This window comes from Haliotis rufescens, unplaced genomic scaffold (genome assembly GCF_023055435.1).
Source record: "Haliotis rufescens isolate VD_foot unplaced genomic scaffold, xgHalRufe1.0.p SCAF_13, whole genome shotgun sequence".
NCBI classification, from domain to species: domain Eukaryota; kingdom Metazoa; phylum Mollusca; class Gastropoda; order Lepetellida; family Haliotidae; genus Haliotis; species Haliotis rufescens.
In genome coordinates this window covers 1,996,445-2,017,853 of record NW_025963813.1, presented here as the reverse complement: position 1 = coordinate 2,017,853, position 21,409 = coordinate 1,996,445, and the positions used below count along the sequence as shown (strand labels likewise).

Sequence of the window (21,409 nt, the reverse complement as noted above, 5' to 3'; positions counted from 1 at the left end):
CTGGAATTGAAAAGCTTCAATATCGATATGGGAAGTGTATTGAAAAGCAGGTAGATTATGTTGAAAAATAAAATTAAAAATACTTTTACAATTCTTCGCTTTGTTTGTAAGGCTTAGAACCTTTCACAAGCACTCGTTTTAAGGTCAAGAGGCCCCCACCCCCCCCCCCCCCCCCCCCCCCCCCCTCCCTATAATAAATGACAAGCCCTAAAAAAAATGTATTTGAAGAAGCAAAACTGTCATTTTTCAAGCCCTCCACCCCCTCCTTAAAGTATGTGAAGCGACACCCCCCCCCCCAAAAAAAAAACAACAAAAAAAAAACAAACCCCTAAGCTCATCGGTCCCTCCCTAACACCCACCAAGCCCGCCCCACCCCTTATATGAAGAATACTAAATAACTAGTCCCCAGCGTCAGAGTTGATGCTTTCGGTCTCTAGGTTTAACACAAGCTGATGGAGTCTGTCATCTTTGATAGCGGGAAAGTCTGGATATACATCTGTTTAAACAATCCTTAAGCCCTCCCCACGCGACACCAGCGCGTCAGTGGTGCAGCGCAGCGCGTGCACAGAAAAAAATCGCGACTAGTTGTTTTTTAAGATAATCAACCTGCTGGGTAGCAGCAGCGCGACGGCAGGGATTATTTTTAATCGTGAAAAAAGCGATGTTTGCTGCTTGCTGCCACGACGCTTTGGGGAATCCCCTTTTCATTGATATGTCATTTCCGGGAAAAGAAAACACATGGTTTGACAAATACAGTCTTCATTGTAGAAATAACGATGCCAAAATCACAAATAAATGAAGAGTAACTTATTCTTGAAGTACAGAAACATGCGTGTCTGTATGCCATTGACTCCATGCAGTACAAAGACGCCGAAATGGCAAATAATGTTTGAACTGCCATCAGCAAAGTTTGTCAATTTCACTAATTGAAATCAAATCCATCTGCACATTTAAGATAAGCAAGATTAAGTCTATTCAAGTGATATCTTCAACAAATGTATATTTGATAATCGACACGTTTACTGCCATTGAAGCGCTGCCCAAATGTGACGCCGACACACTGGACTACACAGCGCTGTCGCAGGTGCTGATTTACTGTGGAGCCCTAACGACGTCGTCCTCGTTGATTGGTCAACGGCTGCACATCCTCACCGGATAGTTCGGACACATGGACAACACGCGACAGTGTGAGTGAGTGAGTATGATTTTACGCCTCTTTTAGCAATATGCCAGCAATATCACGACGGGGAAGACCAGAAATGGGCTTCACACATTGTACCCATGTCGGAAATCGAACCCGGGTCTTCGGCGTGACGAGCGAACGCTTTAACCACAAGGCTACCCGACCCGACAGTGTGAAAACAGGAGTTGACAGTGGAACGTCATCTTCATCTACACCTTCCAATACGAGCTCTAATGAAGCTGCAGCAGCTTTGAACAGCCATCACAGATCAGTTGTCACTAACTGGAGGGGTTACTTTTCTTTGCGTGCGTGCGTGCGTGCGTGCGTGTGCGTGAGTGCGTGCGTGCGTGCGTGCGTGTGTGTGTGTGTGTGTGTGTGTGTGTGTGTGTGTGTGTGCGCGTGTGCGTGCGTGTGTGTGAGAGCGCTGAAACACATTATAGGTATGTAATACTATGTTTATTTGTTTAGCGTCGAAATCAGCAATATCCCAGACATGTGACTGCGGTCTGTGAATAATCGAATCTGGTCCAGACAGTTCTGTGATTGATATCATGAGCATCTATCCACGCAATTGGGATACGTTGATATGCATCAACCAAGTCAGTGAGCCTGACCACGGCTGATTCCTTACGACAAGCATAGTCGCCTGTTACGGCAAACATTGGTTGCTGAAGACCTGTTCTAACCAGGATCATACCGGGTATCTTGAATTAACAACAATAGTGTTGGGAATTTGGGGGCCCTTGAGGTTTTCTTCTATGTTATTTTGAATGCAGGGGCTCCCAAAACCTTTTTAATATTAGGGATATGACGATGACTCTTAAACTTTCATTCTTTCATATGAAAGAGACAGTTCTGTGATTGATATCATGAGCATCTATCCACGCAATTGGGATACGATGATATGCATCAACTAAGTCAGTGCGGCGTAAACAACAAACAAAACAAACATATTGGCACAGTGATACTCCCTTTAAAGAGTTTAACGTGACGTCATTATCAAAGGGAGACAATGCTACGCGGTTCAGGGGATAGTTCTGGTCAATGTCGAGATGTTGTAGTTACTGACTCGTAACTGATTTTGCTTAGGGTCTTCATGGAGGCAATTCCGGCTACATTAATATAAAACATCCAGATAGAGTTTGCAGTAAAAGTGGGTTTTGAATGGTATAAATCAAACTGACCAGAACTGCCAATTGGTCTGAGCCTAGTCCAGTTTAGATGCGTGATAACGAAATCATCGTTAGTCAATCTCCCCGTCCATGAAATATATTTATTTCAATGTATCTTTAGTCCTATATTTCCACCACATCAAGCATTTCCACACACAAAAACACAATACGTGGTCTAGTGGACAGAGCGTCTGCCCGGAGAGCGGAAAGTCGTGGGTTCGATGCCCGGCCACGTTATACCAAAAGACGTTGACTTCTTCATACTACAATACACTTGGAGTATGTTCACTCAATAACCTACATCAGACAAAGACTCTTTCATGATAATTTGACAATAACGTTCGCCTCACATCTGTCACGCATGGCAGAGAGGCTAATGGGAATTTCATTTAAAATTGCAATATCATCACCCACGTCATCAGTTGTCCGTGTATGTCACGACGTGTGTCGTACCTACGCCGTTGTAAGGACCAGTCGGTCTCAACTGTACAGCAAGCAACATGGCTCGTCTCCTGCTCCTCGCCATCGTAGCAGTTCTTTCAACACTGGCAGCATGCAATAGTGAGTGATTCTCTTAAGTCTGTGGACTAATATATAGTCTGTATAGAATATGTGTGTACAATTGTTTCAAAGCTTTCCGTAAATTACAAATGAGAGAGAGAAGCGATAATCGTGAGAAAGTTCATTACATCTTTTTCCAAACAATACATTTACCTCTATTTGAGTGGCTGGTAATTAGATCAATAGTAGTCCGGAGAGCGGAAGGTCCTGGGTTCGATCCCCGGCCGTGACATACCAAAAGGCGTTAAAAGATAGTACTTGTTGTTACCCTGTCTGGCGCTCGACATTTAGAGGCTGAAACAAGGACTGGTCAGCTCGGAGTCATTATACTCTCTAGATACGAAAGATCGAATATTATAATGTACCACTTGAGACTGTTAGCTCCTGGTCGAATCTTAGTCTATATCTTGGTCGAATGATAACTCCAAAGCTGATTTGGACTACAGCTTGTTATACCCTCGCAGAGCAGGCAAGTGAAGCACAATATACCGTCAAAACGTTTGTGCGTAAATACTATATATCTGTTAATTAAGCCTTTCAACTGTTTGACACAAAAATAGCCCCGATATTGTTGAATGGTAATGAGCTGTAGGGATACACCCAAAGAGGAAAATATAGAAATTGTACATAGAAAATTGTAAATGTTTTAAATACAAGTTATTCCTTGCCAAGTGCTGTTGCATATGGTGAGTGTGGCAGATATCCACTCTATACAAATTGTTATGTCATTTGTATCAAATATTGGTTACGTGTTTCATCCTTGCCCACATATTGACATCCGCACAAGTGTTTTCGAATGATATATGATACCTGTGAAAGGAAATATTTGAATTGGGCATCTCATATCAGAAAGTTGCTGTTAAGTTATGGCTTCGGGCATGTTTGGATACCCAAGGGAGTTGGTACTGAGGAAACGTTTACCTTTGTTCTGAAACAACGAATCCTTGATTGTGCTGAACAAAACTGGCATTCACGTCTCAGAGATAAAAGATGACTTATTTTTGATTCAACCATAAAATCAGAACTTAAGTTTGAATCGTATGTCCAACATATAAATGTACTAAAGTACAGAAAGACTGGTTAAAATTTTGAAGTGGATATAACACCTTTGGTGTTCAAAACGTATTAAAGGTGAATGTACTGTAGGTGATGAAGACTCTCTCTGCTCGCACTGTAAATATGTTGAAGATGAAAATCACGTTTGTATTGTATGGCCTCTGTATACGCATGCACGTACTCATTGAACAGTTTAAACAAACAACCGAGCCCACGATATGATGCCGATAATCAATTGTAAAATACTTCAGAATATATTTCATATGTCAAAATATATGTATGTTGTATTTAACATTAGAACGGAAATGTGCAATGTAGTATAACTGAATGATAAACATGTATATATGGTCATATGGCCTTGAAAAAACAATAAACTGAACTGAATATTTTTTCTTTCTTGTCATACTTTGTTGTGAGACAGTCTTATCTTTTCGTGAAAGATATCACCCATCTCTGGTGACATGTCTGCTGTGTCCTGCTTAGATACGACTGAAATATTGCTAACACCGGCGTAAAACCATAATCATTTACTCACTCGCCACATTGCTGTATGAAAGATATCACATTACTGCCAAGTCGCTCGATTTAAGGATTTAGGGAAAGCACCCAGAAACCCACTTTTCCTCTGAACATTTTGCAAACAAGACTAAGTATATTAAAACTTGTCCTACTTCCTTGCCAACTACAATGTTTTCGATGTGCAGAGTTGCGTCCCTTAGGCGCGCCAGGATCCCATGATCGTCGTTTGCCAGCAATGTATATGTACAATGGGTTTTACCAAAGTTGAAAACGCCTAAGGCTGTTAATTGTTCCATCAGCCAACATGACAAGCCTGATATAACAGAAAAAACAATTCAATGCCCCCTTCAATCAATGACACACCGCATCAAGAAAGTATGAATCATATCTGTATAAAGGACTGTTTCTAATACTGACATTTTCTTCACAGCTGACTGTTACACCAAGCAAGGGAGAACAGCAGTCTACAGTGGTACAAAATCTGTAACCGCAAGCGGAAAAACATGTCAGTCCTGGTCAAGCACGTCCCCGAACAATCACGCCTACTTCCGCAACTACTTCGACATCACCAACGGTGCACAAAACCTCGGCTACGCTGGCGCCGCCAACTACTGCCGTGACCCTTCTGGAGGCAACATTCTGCCATCCGGTTATCTGTGGTGCTACCTAGCCTATGAGCAGGGATGGGAACAATGCGCGATTCATAAGTGTACATAAGTGTACACAAACGAATCTTGTTCGATAATAAATCTGAAGTGACAAAGTAGTATTGTTTTCCATTCATAAGAGGCACCTGCCATTTAATATTACCTTGATGTACTATTTTCATTGTTAATAATAATAATAATATTTAAAAAGATATACTCTTCAAAAAAAGAAACGCAAAGCCTGATTTGTGTTAGGTATGAAAATACATTTATACGAGGAACCGTAAAGGTATTGAACCAGAATGTTGTGGAGAGAACACTTGGTGATTGTTGTCGTCTCAGTTTGTGTGCTCTGATATAACTGTAATAATGCGCAGTGTGGCCTAAACACGTGAATATCCGGGTTAGAATTGGTTTTCAGCAACCCAGAGACGACTAAAGGGGTTTGGGTGGTCAGGGACGCTGACTTGGTTCATGCATGTCATCGTATCCCAATTGTCCGGATCGATGCTCATGATATCAATCACTGGATTGTCTGGTCCAGACTCGATTATTTCAGACCGCCGTCATATAGCTGAAATGTTGCTAAGTGCGGCGTAAACAACAAACAAACAAACAAAACAAACATATTGGCACAGTGTTACTGCCTTTAAAGAGTTTAACGTGACGTCATTATCAAAGGGAGACAATGCTACGCAGTTCAGGGGATAGTTCTGGTCAATGTCGAGATGTTGTAGTAACGTTACTGATTTCTCTTAGGGTTTTCATGGGAGCTATTCCGGCAACATTAATATAAAATATCCAGCTGGAGTTTGCAGTAAATATGGGTTTTGAATGGTATAAATCAAACTGACCAGAACTGCCAATTGGTCTGAGCCTAGTCCAGTTTAGATGGGTGATAGCGAAATCATCGTAAGTCAAGGCATCGACACTCTACTCCCCGTCCATGAAAGAACTTCATTTCAATGTATCCTTAGTCCTATATTTCCACTACATAATCAAGCATTTCCACATAGAAATCACAATATAAAAAATACGTGGTCTAGTGGATAGAGGAGCGGAATTCATGTTTAACTGAGACATGGTAACTCGGTAGCACACTAAAATCGACTGTAGTCCGGTCTAATACACATGATACAAGCAGGCACACACACACACACACACACACACACACACACACACACACACACACACACACACACACACACACACACACACACACACACACACACACACACACACACACACACAGAGAGTCTTCGTCCAGTCTTCGTCCAGTCTACGTCCAATCTACGTCCAGTCTACATCCAGTCTACGTCCAGTCCTCGTCCAGTCTACGTCCAGTCTACGTCCAATCCATGTCCAGTCTACATCCAGTCTACATCCAGTCTTCGTCCAGTCTTCGTCCAGTCTACGTCCAGTCTACGTCCAGTCTACATCCAGTCTACGTCCAGTCTACGTCCAATCCATGTCCAGTCTACATCCAGTCTACATCCAGTCTTCGTCCAGTCTTCGTCCAGTCTACGTCCAGTCTACATCCAGTCTACGTCCAGTCTACGTCCAATCTTCGTCCAGTCTACGTCCAGTCTACGTCCAGTCTTCGTCCAGTCTACGTCCAATCTACGTCCAGTCTACATCCAGTCTACATCCAATCTATGTCCAGTCTACGTCCAGTCTACATCCAGTCTACGTCCAGTCTACATCCAGTCTACGTCCAGTCTACGTCCAGTCTACCTCCAGTCTTCGTCCAGTCTACATCCAGTCTACATCCAGTCTTCGTCCAGTCTTCGTCCAGTCTTCGTCCAGTCTATGTCCAATCTATGTCCAGTCTACGTCCAGTCTTCGTCCAGTCTTCGTCCAGTCTACATCCAGGGTTCGTCCAGTCTACATCCAGTCTACGTCCAGTCTACGTCCAGTCTACGTCCAGTCTTCGTCCAGTCTACATCAAGTCTACGTCCAATCTATGTCCAGTCTACATCCAGTCTACGAACAGTCTACGTCCAGTCTACATCCAGTCTTCGTCCAGTCTACATCCAGTCTTCGTCCAGTCTACGTCCAGTCTTCGTCCAGTCTTCGTCCAGTCTACGTCCAGTCTACGTCCAGTCAACGTCCAGTCTACGTCCAGTCTATGTTCAGTCTACGTCCAGTCTACGTCAAGTGTACGTCCAGTCTACATCCAGTCTTCGTCCAATCTATGTCCAGTCTTCGTCCAGTCTACGTCCAGTCTACATCCAGTCTACGCCCAGTCTACGTCCAGTCTACGTCCAATCCATGTCCAGTCTACATCCAGTCTACATCCATTCTTCGTCCAGTCTTTGTCCAGTCTACATCCAGTCTACGTCCAGTCTACGTCCAATCTTCGTCCACTCTACGTCCAGTCTACGTCCAATCTACGTCCAGTCTACATCCAGTCTACATCCAATCTATGTCCAGTCTACGTCCAGTCTACATCCAGTCTACGTCCAGTCTACATCCAGTCTACGTCCAGTCTACGTCCAGTCTTCGTCCAGTCTACGTCCAGTCTACGTCCAGTCTTCGTCCAGTCTACGTCCAGTCTACATCCAGTCTTCGTCCAGTCTACATCCAGTCTACATCCAGTCTTCGTCCAGTCTTCGTCCAGTCTTCGTCCAGTTTATGTCCAATCTATGTCCAGTCTACGTCTAGTCTTCGTCCAGTCTTCGTCAAATCTACGTCCAGGGTTCGTCCAGTCTACATCCAGTCTACGTCCAATCTATGTCCAGTCTACGTCCAGTCTACGTCCAGTCTACGTCCAGGGTTCGTCCAGTCTACATCCAGTCTACGTCCAGTCTACATCCAGTCTACGTCCAATCTATGTCCAGTCTACATCCAGTCAACGTCAAGTCTACATGCAGTCTACGTCCAATCTATGTCCAGTCTACGTCCAGTCTACATCCAGTCTTCGTCCAGTCTTCGTCCAGTCTACGTCCAGTCAACGTCAAGTCTACGTCCAGTCTATGTCCAGTCTACGTCCAGTCTACGTCAAGTTTACGTCCAGTCAACGTCAAATCTACTTCCAGGGTTCGTCCAGTCTAGATCCAGTCTACGTCCAGTCTACGTCCAGTCTACGTCCAGTACGTCCAGTCTACGTCCAGTCTTCGTCCAGTCTACGTCCAGTACGTCAAGTCTTCGTCCAGTCTACATCCAGTCTACGTCCAGTCAACGTCCAGTCTACATCCAGTCTACATCCAATCTACGTCCAATCTACGTCCAGTCTTCGTCCAGTCTACATCCAGTCTACATCCAGTCTACGTCCAGTCTACGTCAAGTTTACGTCCAGTCAACGTCAAATCTACGTCCAGGGTTCGTCCAGTCTAGATCCAGTCTACGTCCAGTCTACGTCCAGTCTACGTCCAGTACGTCCAGTCTACGTCCAGTACGTCAAGTCTTCGTCCAGTCTACGTCCAGTCTAAGTCTAATCTATATCCGGTCTGCGTCTAATCTACACTCAGTCTGTATCCAGTATATATAACGTCTACGTCCAATCTACGTCCAGTCTGCGTCCAGAAACAATTATCATCAAACGAGGGCGTATCACTTGGTTTATTATGCACTTTATGTACGGTGGAATCCGTCTTAACCGGACTTGTGTAGGATCGACATTCAAGCCCAGTTTATACAGCAATCCGGCTGAAAAAAATGAAATCCGAGTTGATATCACAGGTCACTGGTAAACACTAGCACACGAGTCCATGTACAATAAAATATGTTTCATGAAACATTGTAAAATAAAACATCCATATATAAATGTAATTATGTAGTGTATTCAGGGAGCTCCAGAAGTTCGATCCAGCATGTAAGCTAGACCACGTGCAACATACACCTACATGTATTTACCTCCTGTTGCCTTGATCGATTGTTCACTTTGTAGTGACGAAGTAGGTCATAACAGTTTGGCCTTTGGCGTTTTCAGGTCATGACTCCCTTCCCTATAATAAGTGACAAGTCCCTAAATATTGTTCAATTTTATAGACCACCTCCGTAGTCTAGTGGTAGAGCGTCCGTCCGGAGAGCGGAAAGTCCGGGGTTCGATCCCCGGCCGCGTCATACCAAAAAACGTTAAAAGATGGTACTTGTTGTTAACCTGTCTGGAGCTCGGCATAAAGAGGCTAAAACAAGGACTGGTCGGCTCGGAGTCAGTATACTGTAACTGAGTGGGGTATTTATGTTAAACTAGCACTATAAATCCTTAGTCCGGACTAGTACAAGCAGACACACAAACACACACACACACACACACACACACACACGTACATGCACATTGCTATGTAAGTGCAATAATCTTGGACGCGACGTTAAACCCCATATCACCTCACCTCACCCTAACTTTAACACTTTTTTATTTGAAGAAATATATATAGTAATTTAGACGACACCCCCTCCCTTGATGAACGCCAACGTCCTACTAATCTCACTGGACCCTCCCTAACACACAGCCAGCCCCCTTGCGTCAAAGATGATGCTTTCTGTCTTTAGGTTTAACACAAGCTGATGCAGCTGTGGGATTGGTGAACGGCTGTACACTCTTCGCGGATAGTTCGGACACTTGGACAACACGCGACAGTGTGAAGGACTGGGGTTGACAGTGGCACGTCGTCCACATCTACACCTTCCAGCACGAGCTCTGATGAAGCTGCAGCAGCACTGTACGACCATCACAGATCAGTTGACACCCACTTGAGGGTTTACTTTACTCTAAGTGCGTGCGTGTGTGTGTGTGTGTGTGTGTGAGAGAGAGAGAGAGAGAGAGAGAGAGAGAGAGAGAGAGAGAGAGAGAGAGAGAGAGCGCCGAAACACATTATACTATATGTAATATGATGTTTGTTTGTTTAACGCCGCACTCAGTAACATCCCAGTTATATATGACGTTGGTCTGTAAAAACGCCAGTGATTGACGTCATGAGCATCAACCAAGTCAGCGAGCTTGATCCCGTTAATCGCCTCTGACGAAGAGCATGGGTTGCCGAAGATCAACTCCAACCCGGATAGGGTGTCTGCCCGGACAGTGGAAGGTTGGTGGTTCGATTCCCTGGCCTCGTCACATAAAAAACGTGAAAAGATAGCTGTTGCCCTGGTTGGACTCGGAGTCATTACGCACGCACGCATGCACGCACGCACGCACGCACGCACGCACGCACGCACGCACGTACACACATACACACATACAAATACACATCCATACGCACACAATTCGCAAGATATGTGCCATAATCTTGAAGACGACGCCAAACTCCCATTTCACCTCCCCTTCAATTAAATGATAAAGCATGCCAAACTTTTAAGCGCCCATGATCGTCATTTCCTGAATTCATCATGGGGAACTCCTTCACCCTCAATATCCAAACAACTGTCTTGTGACCTCGGGAGACCACTACCACGGTCAACACAAATAATACAACCACTAACACAAACAGCATCTCCAAACCTCCTACGCTTAAATCTAAACAGGCGTAGTTGGTCTTCGGATTTGTTCCGCTGTTTAAACGACGACGTCCATTTACAACTTCAGCAGCCCCGTGCATCCTTTATCTGAATATTAGCTTCACCTAGCAACATCGCTTTGCCGGATCTCGTCGTGGGTTTGATCATGAACGGCCGCCACGTTTACTGACGCCACCCAATACGGGTATAAAGGATGCTTGTTCAACTGCTTGTTTCACAGTCGGTATTGGCAGTTCCAGAGAACATGTGGAGAATTGTGGCTGTCTTGTTTTTGGCTTTCACTGCCTCGGCTGAGCTGAGATGTAAGTAGATAAATCTCCATTTCCACATTAGCAGTTGATATTCGTTGTAATTAATTTTATTGATACTCGTTGGTGTGATCATGATTCCAAAAATATCTGAAAATAAAATCTAAATGATAAACTCGGATAATAAAATTCTCTTCTGGAGTGGTTTCCGTCAGAAATAAGATGAAATAGGTGACAATTAATTGTATCCACGTGTTAGTATTAACAATGCACTATTTAAAGAGTACTTGAATATAGGACCGAAAGCAGATAATGGGCTGTGATAACGAACCTTGTTTCGCCCAGGGTATCTAGATCTGCATAATCAAAGAACTGTGCGAACGTTTAAAAATATATAAGAAGTGTTCGTATTGAAGATGATAATTTTCCTGTCAACATTTGCATGTGTTGAACTATGTAATCAAATGAGGATGTCCAAAGCTAAAATGTGTCCAAAATTCTGATTTTAGAGGTTTTCGGTTAACGGGTATTTTAAAAAATATTTGAGCATGAGCATTACTGAAATAGTAATGAAGGTAATGAAAATAATGAAGAATCATCTTGGCTCACGATTGCCACATATAACCGTTAGTTCTTTTAAATCACTTTTTTTCACTCATTTTAGACATACTTAAGTTCTTGATCAGGTCATCAGTCCGACCTTTGCAAATGGGAAAAACAAAGGAAATGAGTAATATGAACATTTCCGATCAAATCTTACATTTCCGTTTATGTTTTGACATTTCTAATGGGCCACCATGGGTCATTATCACGTCTCGTACTGAGGGTTAGATGTGTGATATGTTCACACAACATTTTCACACTTAACTATTATTTCGATTTACCCTTTTCTTGATTGTTTTAATTGTCTCTGATTGTCTTTCTTTTCAGTGAAACGGCAAGCGCCATGCACAAGTGAGTATTTTGAAATAAACCAAATTTATTACAAGTTATAGAGTTCATGTATACAGTGTCGATATGAAGGGGTTGGCAGCAAGGGACGCTGAGTGATACAACTGAGCCTGACATGACTGATGGACCAGTGCTTTGTGCTGTTGATTATACAATAAGTATTGTTGCAATAATCACCAGTTAAACCTTCACCGGGTTGGTTTGTTTGTTTGTTTGTTGTTTAACGCCGCACTCAGCAATATTCCAGCTATATGACGGCGGTCTGTGAATAATCGAAAACCTACACCCTTTTTGCTTCGTATTTAGCATGTTACCATACACACATAACGCTGATCGAACATAGCATTTTCAATTAGTTTTTAATGCCACTGTTCAGGAATGAGTTCAGTGTTTGAGGAAAACCTACAGTGATCATGGCCCAAATCGTGGACGGTTAGTAAAAGGCGACTATGCTTGCCGTAAAAGGCGACTATGCTTGCCGTAAAAGGCGACTATGCTTGTCGTAAGAGGCAACGAACAGGATCGGGTGGTCAGGCTCGCTGACTTGGTTCATGCATGTCATCGTATCCCAATTGCGTGGATCGATGCTGATGATGTCAATCACTGGATTGTCTGGTCCAGACTCGATTATTTACAGACCGCCGTCATATAGCTCGACTGTTGCTTAGAGCGGCGTTAAACAACAAACACACACACCCTCGCGGAAACCTACAACCAGGGCCCAGTTCAACAAGGTGATCTTAAAGTTAAGACGATCTTAACGTCCGTACTTTAATACTGTCTTGCTAAGATCGCTTTGTGTAACGGGATACCACAGACACTGCAAATTGGAGACAGCGAATTACAGTCGACTGGCTGCATACGAGTGAGTGAGTGAGTTTGGTTTAACGCCGCTTTTAACAGTTTTCCAGTTATATCGCGGCGTGTCAGCTTAATGTGGGAGGAAAGCCCGAAGTGATGCAGGTCTCAGACGTTTACCACTTCCCTGAAACCCACGAGCACGGGTATGGTGCTGACAAACCTAGAAACATAATCGGGGCGAACCGTGATTCGAACCCACAATCATAGGTTTCTGGCGTGCCCAAGGGATTCAAATCTGCACAGCGAATCGCGGCGCCTTAGATGACTGGGCCACCCGTGCCCCCGGCTGCATACGAACGACATACATGCGAGTATATTGAATTTGTTTCGTTTTCAGACAACTGGGTGGCACCACAAAACCCCTGTGTGGGAAACAACAAAAGAGTATATTTTCCACATCCCTCCGACAACACCAAGTTTCTCCAGTGCGACAACATTGGCCAGATGTACATCATCCAATGTCCGTCGGGGTTGACGTATAACTCGGCTACCACGTCGTGTCGGTCACCTGTTGTCCCCCAAGTCACACCCGCCGCTACCACCATCACGTCTGGTTTCTGCACCAAAGCCAATTACGCGGCCGGGCTGGTCTATTTTGCCATCCCAAACATCAACACAAAGTTCATTGAATGTGGCCCAAATGGGGGAGCGACAATTCTCTCATGTCCGTCAATGCTAATATGGAACCAGGCCCGCCGAGCTTGTGAATACGCCACCACTGCAGGCGTTGTTGTGACGCCACCCCCGACCGTTGGCACAGTAACAGTAACAAGACCTGGAACTGGAACTGGAACTGGAACTGGAACTGGAACTGGAATGGGAACGAACCCATGCTTGTCTAAACAGGCCGCAGCTGGAAAGCTCTACTTTCCTCATCCAGATATCCATAAATTTATCCAGTGCGATAACAATGGCGACGCCTTTGTTGGTTCGTGTCCTGGTGGACTTATTTGGAATACGGTCCTTGAAACTTGCCACTCCCCATTCGCATCAATTGGTTGAAAAAGACACTTATCAATATCAATGTATGATCGGCACAGTAAATATAGAATAACAATGTTACTATGTTCGGGACCAAGCCCTCTTTTTATTAGCAATTACCGATAATATCTGTCCATAAAGCATACGATTCCAATAAATAATATTTTCCCACCAAGGTTTTATCTTATTGGTCTCACTTATTGATCTAGTTATTACTACTGATCGGGTGGTCAGGCTCACTGACTTGGTTGATGCATGTCATTGTATCCCAATTGCGTGGATCGATGCTCATGATGCCAATCACTGGATTGTCTGGTTCAGACTCGATCATTAACAGACCGACATCATATAGCTGGAATATTGCCAAGTGTGGCGCTAAACAACAAACAAACAAACAAACAATTTATCCGGATCTTCACGGGTCGGCATTGAAATACGGGAGTAGCCCGCCTTACTTAAAATAAAACACAACGTCAGGGCGAATTATTTTTATTTTGACAGCAGGAACGGTTGCATTATTTTTCGCAATTTTGTTTCAAAAAATCCCCGCGGGTTCCGTAAATCAAGTAAGTGATTTGGTCTGGCTTTTGCGGTATTCTTGTTCACCAAATATTCAGGCATACCTTTGTATCTTTGTTTTCATATTCTACTATCTACTATTCTACTTCCATTGACAATCAATATTCTCATTAAACTTCAATATGCTTGCGTCCAAATGTACGTATTAGTCTTATTCTTGTTAAATTTAGTCATTGGTTCATATGTGTCCCTTTAATATCGAACGTAACGAACCGATACTTTTAAGGGTCACAGTTGGGATTCCATGTTAGATTAGTCTCAAGCAACCTTTGCTGGTCTGACTCAGTGGATCTGTTTGTCTCGCTTGAAAGCGTGTCAACAAACCCCGACGATGTGGAATTTGGGTCATTATATCAGTCACCGGGTTATCTGGCCCACATTCGGTTATTTACAGACCGCCATCATACAGCTGGAATATTGAATAGCAAAGCATTGACAAACATAATTATGTTCTAAGGGTTTGACAATTAAACGAAACTTCGTAAAATCATGTATCATAAAAGCTTGAGCTCCGATACAATCCAGCACGAAGACAAGGGGAACTTGGTGAACTCACCCGTGTTTGATAGTGGGTAAATAGTGAAACAAACACGGAAAGGTTTCTCGAGGTTGATGTGTTTGATAGTGGGTAAATATTGAAACAAACACGGAAAGGTTTCTCGAGGGTGATGTGTTTGATATTGGGTAAATATTGAAACAAACACGGAAAGGTTTCTCGAGGGTGATGTGTTTGATAGTGGGTAAATATTGAAACAAACACGGAAAGGTTTCTCGAGGGTGATGTGTTTGATAGTGGGTAAATATTGAAACAAACACGGAAAGGTTTCTCGAGGGTGATGTGTTTGATATTGGGTAAATATTGAAACAAACACGGAAAGGTTTCTCGAGGGTGATGTGTTTGATAGTGGGTAAATATTGAAACAAACACGGAAAGGTTTCTCGAGGGTGATGTGTTTGATAGTGGGTAAATATTGAAACAAACACGGAAAGGTTTCTCGAGGGTGATGTGTTTGATAGTGGGTAAATATTGAAACAAACACGGAAAGGTTTCTCGAGGGTGATGTGTTTGATAGTGGGTAAATATTGAAACAAACACGGAAAGGTTTCTCGAGGGTGATGTGTTTGATACGGGTATCACAGTTGTGTTTTGGACGTTTGCAGTGTTTTGGTGACTGTTTTCAGCCTTGTAACATTTTGATAACGTGTGGTATATTTTAGTCAGATCAAATTTTGTGTACACTTTCTTTTGCCGGGCAGTTTATATCCCAGTTGTGACGATACACTGATATAAATATTCACAGAGCTTCACGGAAATGTTTCCTCTCCGCGTTGTGTCACTGTGGGGACTCCGAGACTGTCATTGTTGTCAAACAGATTTCGAAATCTGCTGATTGCACCCTTAAAACACTCCCAGTGTCCTTACTGCACAATCCGCGGCCGCGTCATACCAAAAGACGTTAAAAGATGGTACTTGTTGTTACCCTGTCTGGCGCTCGGCTTTAAGGGGCTAAAACAAGGACTGGTCGGCTCGGAGTCAGTATACTGTGTCTGAGTGGGGTATTCATGTTAAACTGTGTCATGGTATCTCAGTGAGCTAGCACTATAAATCGGCATCAGTCCGGACTAGTACAAGCAGCAACACACACACACACACACACGTGCATGCACGTCGCTATATAAGTGCAATAATCTTGGACGCGACGTTCAAACCAATTTCACCTCACTTCAACTTACTGCACACCATCAATTTCAAGAATGTATACCAAATATATCACCTGTTTCATGTGAAGATTATACAATGTGATTTACATCGAGGATATCGTTTCACTTGCCACAATATTAACTTCCATGGGTATTCAGGCATGAGATAATAAAACACAACGATGTCAGTGGATGTTTCTTTGGAGGTGGACTTGAGCACAAAAACACATCTTTTCTGATTCGAGCTAAAGTTGACTATGTGTTTTCACAGTTCAAATAACTCTTGGCTTATTTGTGATAGAAATAAATGTGTATTACTTTACAAAATATGCAAGGAATAGGGATGTCATGATAAGCCAGGGACACACATATATCGTTTGAGGCACACCTGAATAATATCACGAGTGCCTTCAAGCACACTTGAGTGAGTGAGTGAGTATGGTTTGACGCCGCTTTTAGCAATATTCCAGCAATATCACGGCGGGGGACACCAGAAATGGGTTTCACACATTGTACCCATGTCGGGAATCGAACCCCGGTCTTCGGCTGACGAGCGAACGCTTTAACCACTAGGCTACCCGACCGCCCCCAAGCACACTTGAAAACAGTTGCATTTCGATCGCTGTCAAATAAATGTGTCGGTGTTGGAATATATATTGTGATTTGGAGGAAAGCTTAACAGATTAATCTACCATTTCCTGTAAATATATATATATAAAGTGAAACCTCGTTAGTCCGAAAACCTGGTAGTCCGGAACCGTTTGTCATTGCCCATGTATGTATAAAGCAATATTTCTCCCAACCTTGATTCGTTAATCCGGAATTTTTTTTTAATCTGGAACTAAGCCGTCCAGACTAAGGATGTTTTCATGGTATCTGGAACCATACCCCCAGGCGAAGGAGGATATCACGGTATCGGGAACCTTACCCTCAGGTGAAGGAGGATATCACGGTATCTGGAACCATACCCCCAGGTGAAAGAGGATTTCACGGTATCTGGAACCATACCCCCAGGTGAAGGAGGATATCACGGTATCTGGAACCATTCATCCAGATTAAAGAGGATGTCTCTGTATCTGGAACCATACCCCCAGGTAAAGGAGGATATCACGGTATCTGGAACCATTCATCCAGATTAAAGAGGATGTCTCTGTATCTGGAACCATACCCCCAGGTGAAGGAGGATATCACGGTATCTGGAACCATACATCCAGATTAAAGAGGATTTCTCTGTATCTGGAACCATACCCCCAGATGAAGGAGGATTTCACGGTATCTGGAACCATACATCCAGGTGAAGGAGGATTTCAAGGCATCTGGAACCATACCCCCAGGTGAAGTAGGATTTCACGGCATCTGGAACCATACCCTCAGGTGAAGGAGGATTTCACGGTATCTGGAACCATACCCCCAGGTGAAGGAGGATTTCACGGCATCTGGAACCATACCCCCAGGTGAAGGAGGATTTCACGGCATCTGGAACCATACCCCCAGGTGAAGGAGGATTTCACGGCATCTGGAACCATACCCCCAGGTGAAGTAGGATTTCACGGCATCTGGAACCATACCCCCAGGTGAAGGAGGATTTCACGGTATCTGGAACCATACCCCCAGGTGAAGGAGGATTTCACGGCATTTGGAACCATACCCCCAGATGAAGGAGGATTTCACGGTATCTGGAACCATACCCCCAGATGAAGGAGGATTTCACGGCATCTGGAACCATACCCCCAGGTGAAGGAGGATTTCACGGTATCTGGAACCATACATCCAGGTGAAGGAGGATTTCACGGCATCTGGAACCATACCCCCAGATGAAGGAGGATTTCACGGTATCTGGAACCTTACCCCCAAGTGAAGGGGGGTATCACGGTATCTGGAATCATAGGCCCAGGCGAAGGAGGATTTCAGGGCATCTTGAACGATACCCCCAGGCGAAGGAGGATTTCACGGCATCTTGAACCATAGCACCAGGCGAAGGAGGTTTTCACGGCATCTTGAACCATACCCCTAGACGAAGGAGGATTTCACGGTATTTCGAACCATACCCCCAGATGAAGGAGGATATCACAGTATCTGGAACCATACCACCAGATGGAGGAGGATTTCACGGTATCTCGAACCATACCCCCAGATGAAGGAGGATTTCACGGCATCTGTAACCATACCCCCAGGTGAAGGAGGATTTCACGGTATCTGGAACCATACCCCCAGATGAAGGAGGATATCACGGTATCTGGAACCATACCCCCAGATGAAGGAGGATATCACGGTATCTGGAACCATACCCCCAGATGAAGGAGGATTTCATGGTATCTGGAACCATACCCCCAGATGAAGGAGGATTTCACGGTATCTGGAACCATACCCCCAGATGAAGGAGGATTTCATGGTATCTGGAACCATACCCCCAGATGAAGGAGTATATCACGGTATCTGGAACCATATCCCCAGGTGAAGGAGGATTTCGCGGTATGTGGAACCATACCCCAAGGTGCAGGGGGATTTCACGGCATCTTGAACCATACCCCCAGGTGAAGGGGGATTTCACGGCCTCTGGAACCATACCCCCAGGCGAAGGAGGATTTTACAGCATCTGGAACCATACCCCCAGGCGAAGGAGGATTTCACGGTACCTGGAACCATACCCCCAGATGAAGGAGGATATCACAGTATCTGGAACCATACCACCAGATGGAGGAGGATTTCACGTTATCTGGAACCATACCCCCAGATGAAGGAGGATTTCACGGCATCTGGAACCATACCCCCAGGTGAAGGAGGATATCACGGTATCTGGAACCATACCCCCAGATGAAGGAGGATATCACGGTATCTGGAACCATACCCCCAGATGAAGGAGGATAGCACGGTATCTGGAACCATACCCCGAGATGAAGGAGGATTTCATGGTATCTGGAACCATACCCCCAGATGAAGGAGGATATCACGGTATCTGGAACCATACCCCCAGGTGAAGGAGGATATCACGGTATCTGAAACCATACCCCCAGGCGAAGGAGGATTTCACGGTATCTGGAACCATACCCCCAGGTGAAGGAGGATTTCACGGTATCTGGAACCATACCCCCAGGTGAAGGAGGATTTCACGGTATCTGGAACCATACCCCCAGGTGAAGGAGGATATCACGGTATCTGGAACCATACCCCCAGGTGAAGGAGGATATCATGGTATCTCGAACCATACCCCCAGGTGAAGGGGGATATCACGGTATCTGGAACCATACCCCAAGGTGAAGGAGGACTTCACGGTATCTCGAACCATACCCCCAGGTGAAGGAGGATAGCACGGTATCTGGAACCATACCCCCAGGTGAAGGAGGATATCATGGTATCTCGAACCATACATCCAGGTGAAGGAGGATATCACGGTATCTGGAACCATATCCCCAGATGAAGGAGGATTTCACGGTATCTGGAACCATACCTCCCAGGTGAAGGAGGATATCACGGTATCTGGAACCATACCCTCAGGTGAAGGAGGATTTCACGGTATCTCGAACCATAGCCCCAGGTGAAGGAGGATTTCACGGTATCTCGAACCATAGCCCCAGGTGAAGGAGGATTTCACGGTATCTCGAACCATACCCCCAGGTGAAGGAGGATATCACGGTATCTGGAACCATACCCCCAGGTGAAGGAGGATATCATGGTATCTGGAACCATAGCCCCAGGTGAAGGAGGATTTCACGGTATCTGGAACCACACCCCTAGGTGAAGGGGGATTTCACGGTATCTGGAAGCATACCCCCGACTAATTTCTACATCACATCAGTATAAATGAAACGTTTGATAAATTGAAAAAAATTCCTGCAGCTCATCAGTCATTCAATACATCATCAATACACATCGTAAAGTCGAAGGCTGTGTTACATATTGTCGTAACTGCGTCAGGTGGGACCTTACTACAGTTACCTAAACGTATTGTCGTTCCGTGGCGTCATGGCAAGTTAGGTCATGACTTTGCAGCTCGCCTGGTCAGAATCGGGGTATCTGAGTCAAGGAGTGATTTGTCTATCGATTCTTTCTCCGAAAGTCTCAAACAGCATTCATACGCATAATAACCGCAACACCAGGCTTTATACTCGCATAGTTTTACTTACTCGTCAGTCCATCTATCAAGACACGACAGGATCAGACCGGCCAGGCTCGTCACTGCGTGGGATTCGACTCAATCGATTTTTAAACCGCACTCTCCTCTCCAAATGTTTAAGGTGTCATTTTGAAGTGTTCGGGCCTGTCTTTGTCACATGTCCTCAAAGATCTTTTTAATTGGTTATGAACAATATCAGACCATGAAGTCTCGTTTGTGTCGTGATTATAAACTACCAGAACCTACTAACCTATTAAAGATGTCTATTGATTAATTGGCGACAACAACACAGAAGCTATCTCGAAATACCCAGTAACTGTCATTGCTCTATTGATTTCCTGCTTGTTTGCGCCAAGTCGGCAGCTCTGTGTTTCCCTCGTGTTAAAGCTATAACCATCAATTTAAAGGTTGACCTTGTTATAATTTTCTAAGGTTTGGGGATGCATTTTTACCTTATAACAATATACCAGCAATATACATGACTATCAACATACATGGTGATGTCGTAGACGGTGTTAAATACACCATCAATAAACATGGTGATGTCGAAGACGGTGTTAAATACACCATCAATATACATGGTGATGTCGAAGACGGTGTTAAATACACCATCAATAAACATGGTGATGTCGAAGACGGTGTTAAATACACCATCAATAAACATGGTGATGTCGAAGACGGTGTTAAATACACCATCAATATACATGGTGATGTCGAAGACGGTGTTAAATACACCATCAATAAACATGGTGATGTCGAAGACGATGTTAAATACACCATCAATATACATGGTGATGTCGAAGACGGTGTTAAATACACCATCAATAAACATGGTGATGTCGAAGACGGTGTTAAATACACCATCAATAAACATGGTGATGTCGAAGACGGTGTTAAATACACTATCAATATACATGGTGATGTCGAAGACGGTGTTAAATACACTATCAATATACATGGTGATGTCGAAGACGGTGTTAAATACACTATCAATATACATGGTGATGTCGAAGACGGTGTTAAATACACCATCAATAAACATGGTGATGTCGAAGATGGTGTTAAATACACCATCAATAAACATGGTGAAGTCGTAGAGTCTTACCACAGCAAAATGTCAAAATTATCTTTTGATGGGGCGACAATGCAACATGGGAACAGATTTCGACCCGGAAAAATGTCCCGTGTCGCCCTTTGGTAAAATATACAAGATTATTCAAAGGGCGATAACACGACAATGCGACAAATTGCGAAAATGTCACATTGTCGCGTTGGTTAATTTTGACACTTTTGGCTTGTTTTGGTAAGGGCGAGAAGGCAACAATGCAACAAAGTCCCTTCTCGGCTGTCTCGGAACAGCGGGGTTAACTCCCCCT

General features: G+C 44.1%; 2 protein-coding genes across 2 annotated transcripts; both read left to right on the top strand.

The window, feature by feature from the left end:
• The first annotated feature begins 2,764 nt into the window (after positions 1-2,764).
• LOC124115501 (putative apolipoprotein(a)-like protein 2) lies at positions 2,765-5,254 on the top strand. The gene is made up of 2 exons (XM_046476513.2): positions 2,765-2,916; positions 4,922-5,254. Exons 1-2 carry the CDS (start codon positions 2,856-2,858, stop codon positions 5,206-5,208), a joined length of 348 nt encoding a protein of 115 aa, XP_046332469.2. The 5' UTR covers positions 2,765-2,855; the 3' UTR covers positions 5,209-5,254.
• Positions 5,255-10,759: 5,505 nt separating this feature from the next.
• Positions 10,760-13,814, top strand: LOC124115500. The gene is made up of 3 exons (XM_046476512.2): positions 10,760-10,900; positions 11,777-11,800; positions 12,996-13,814. The coding sequence occupies exons 1-3, from the start codon at positions 10,792-10,794 to the stop codon at positions 13,658-13,660; spliced, it is 798 nt and encodes a 265-aa protein (XP_046332468.2). The 5' UTR covers positions 10,760-10,791; the 3' UTR covers positions 13,661-13,814.
• The last annotated feature ends 7,595 nt before the right edge of the window (positions 13,815-21,409 follow it).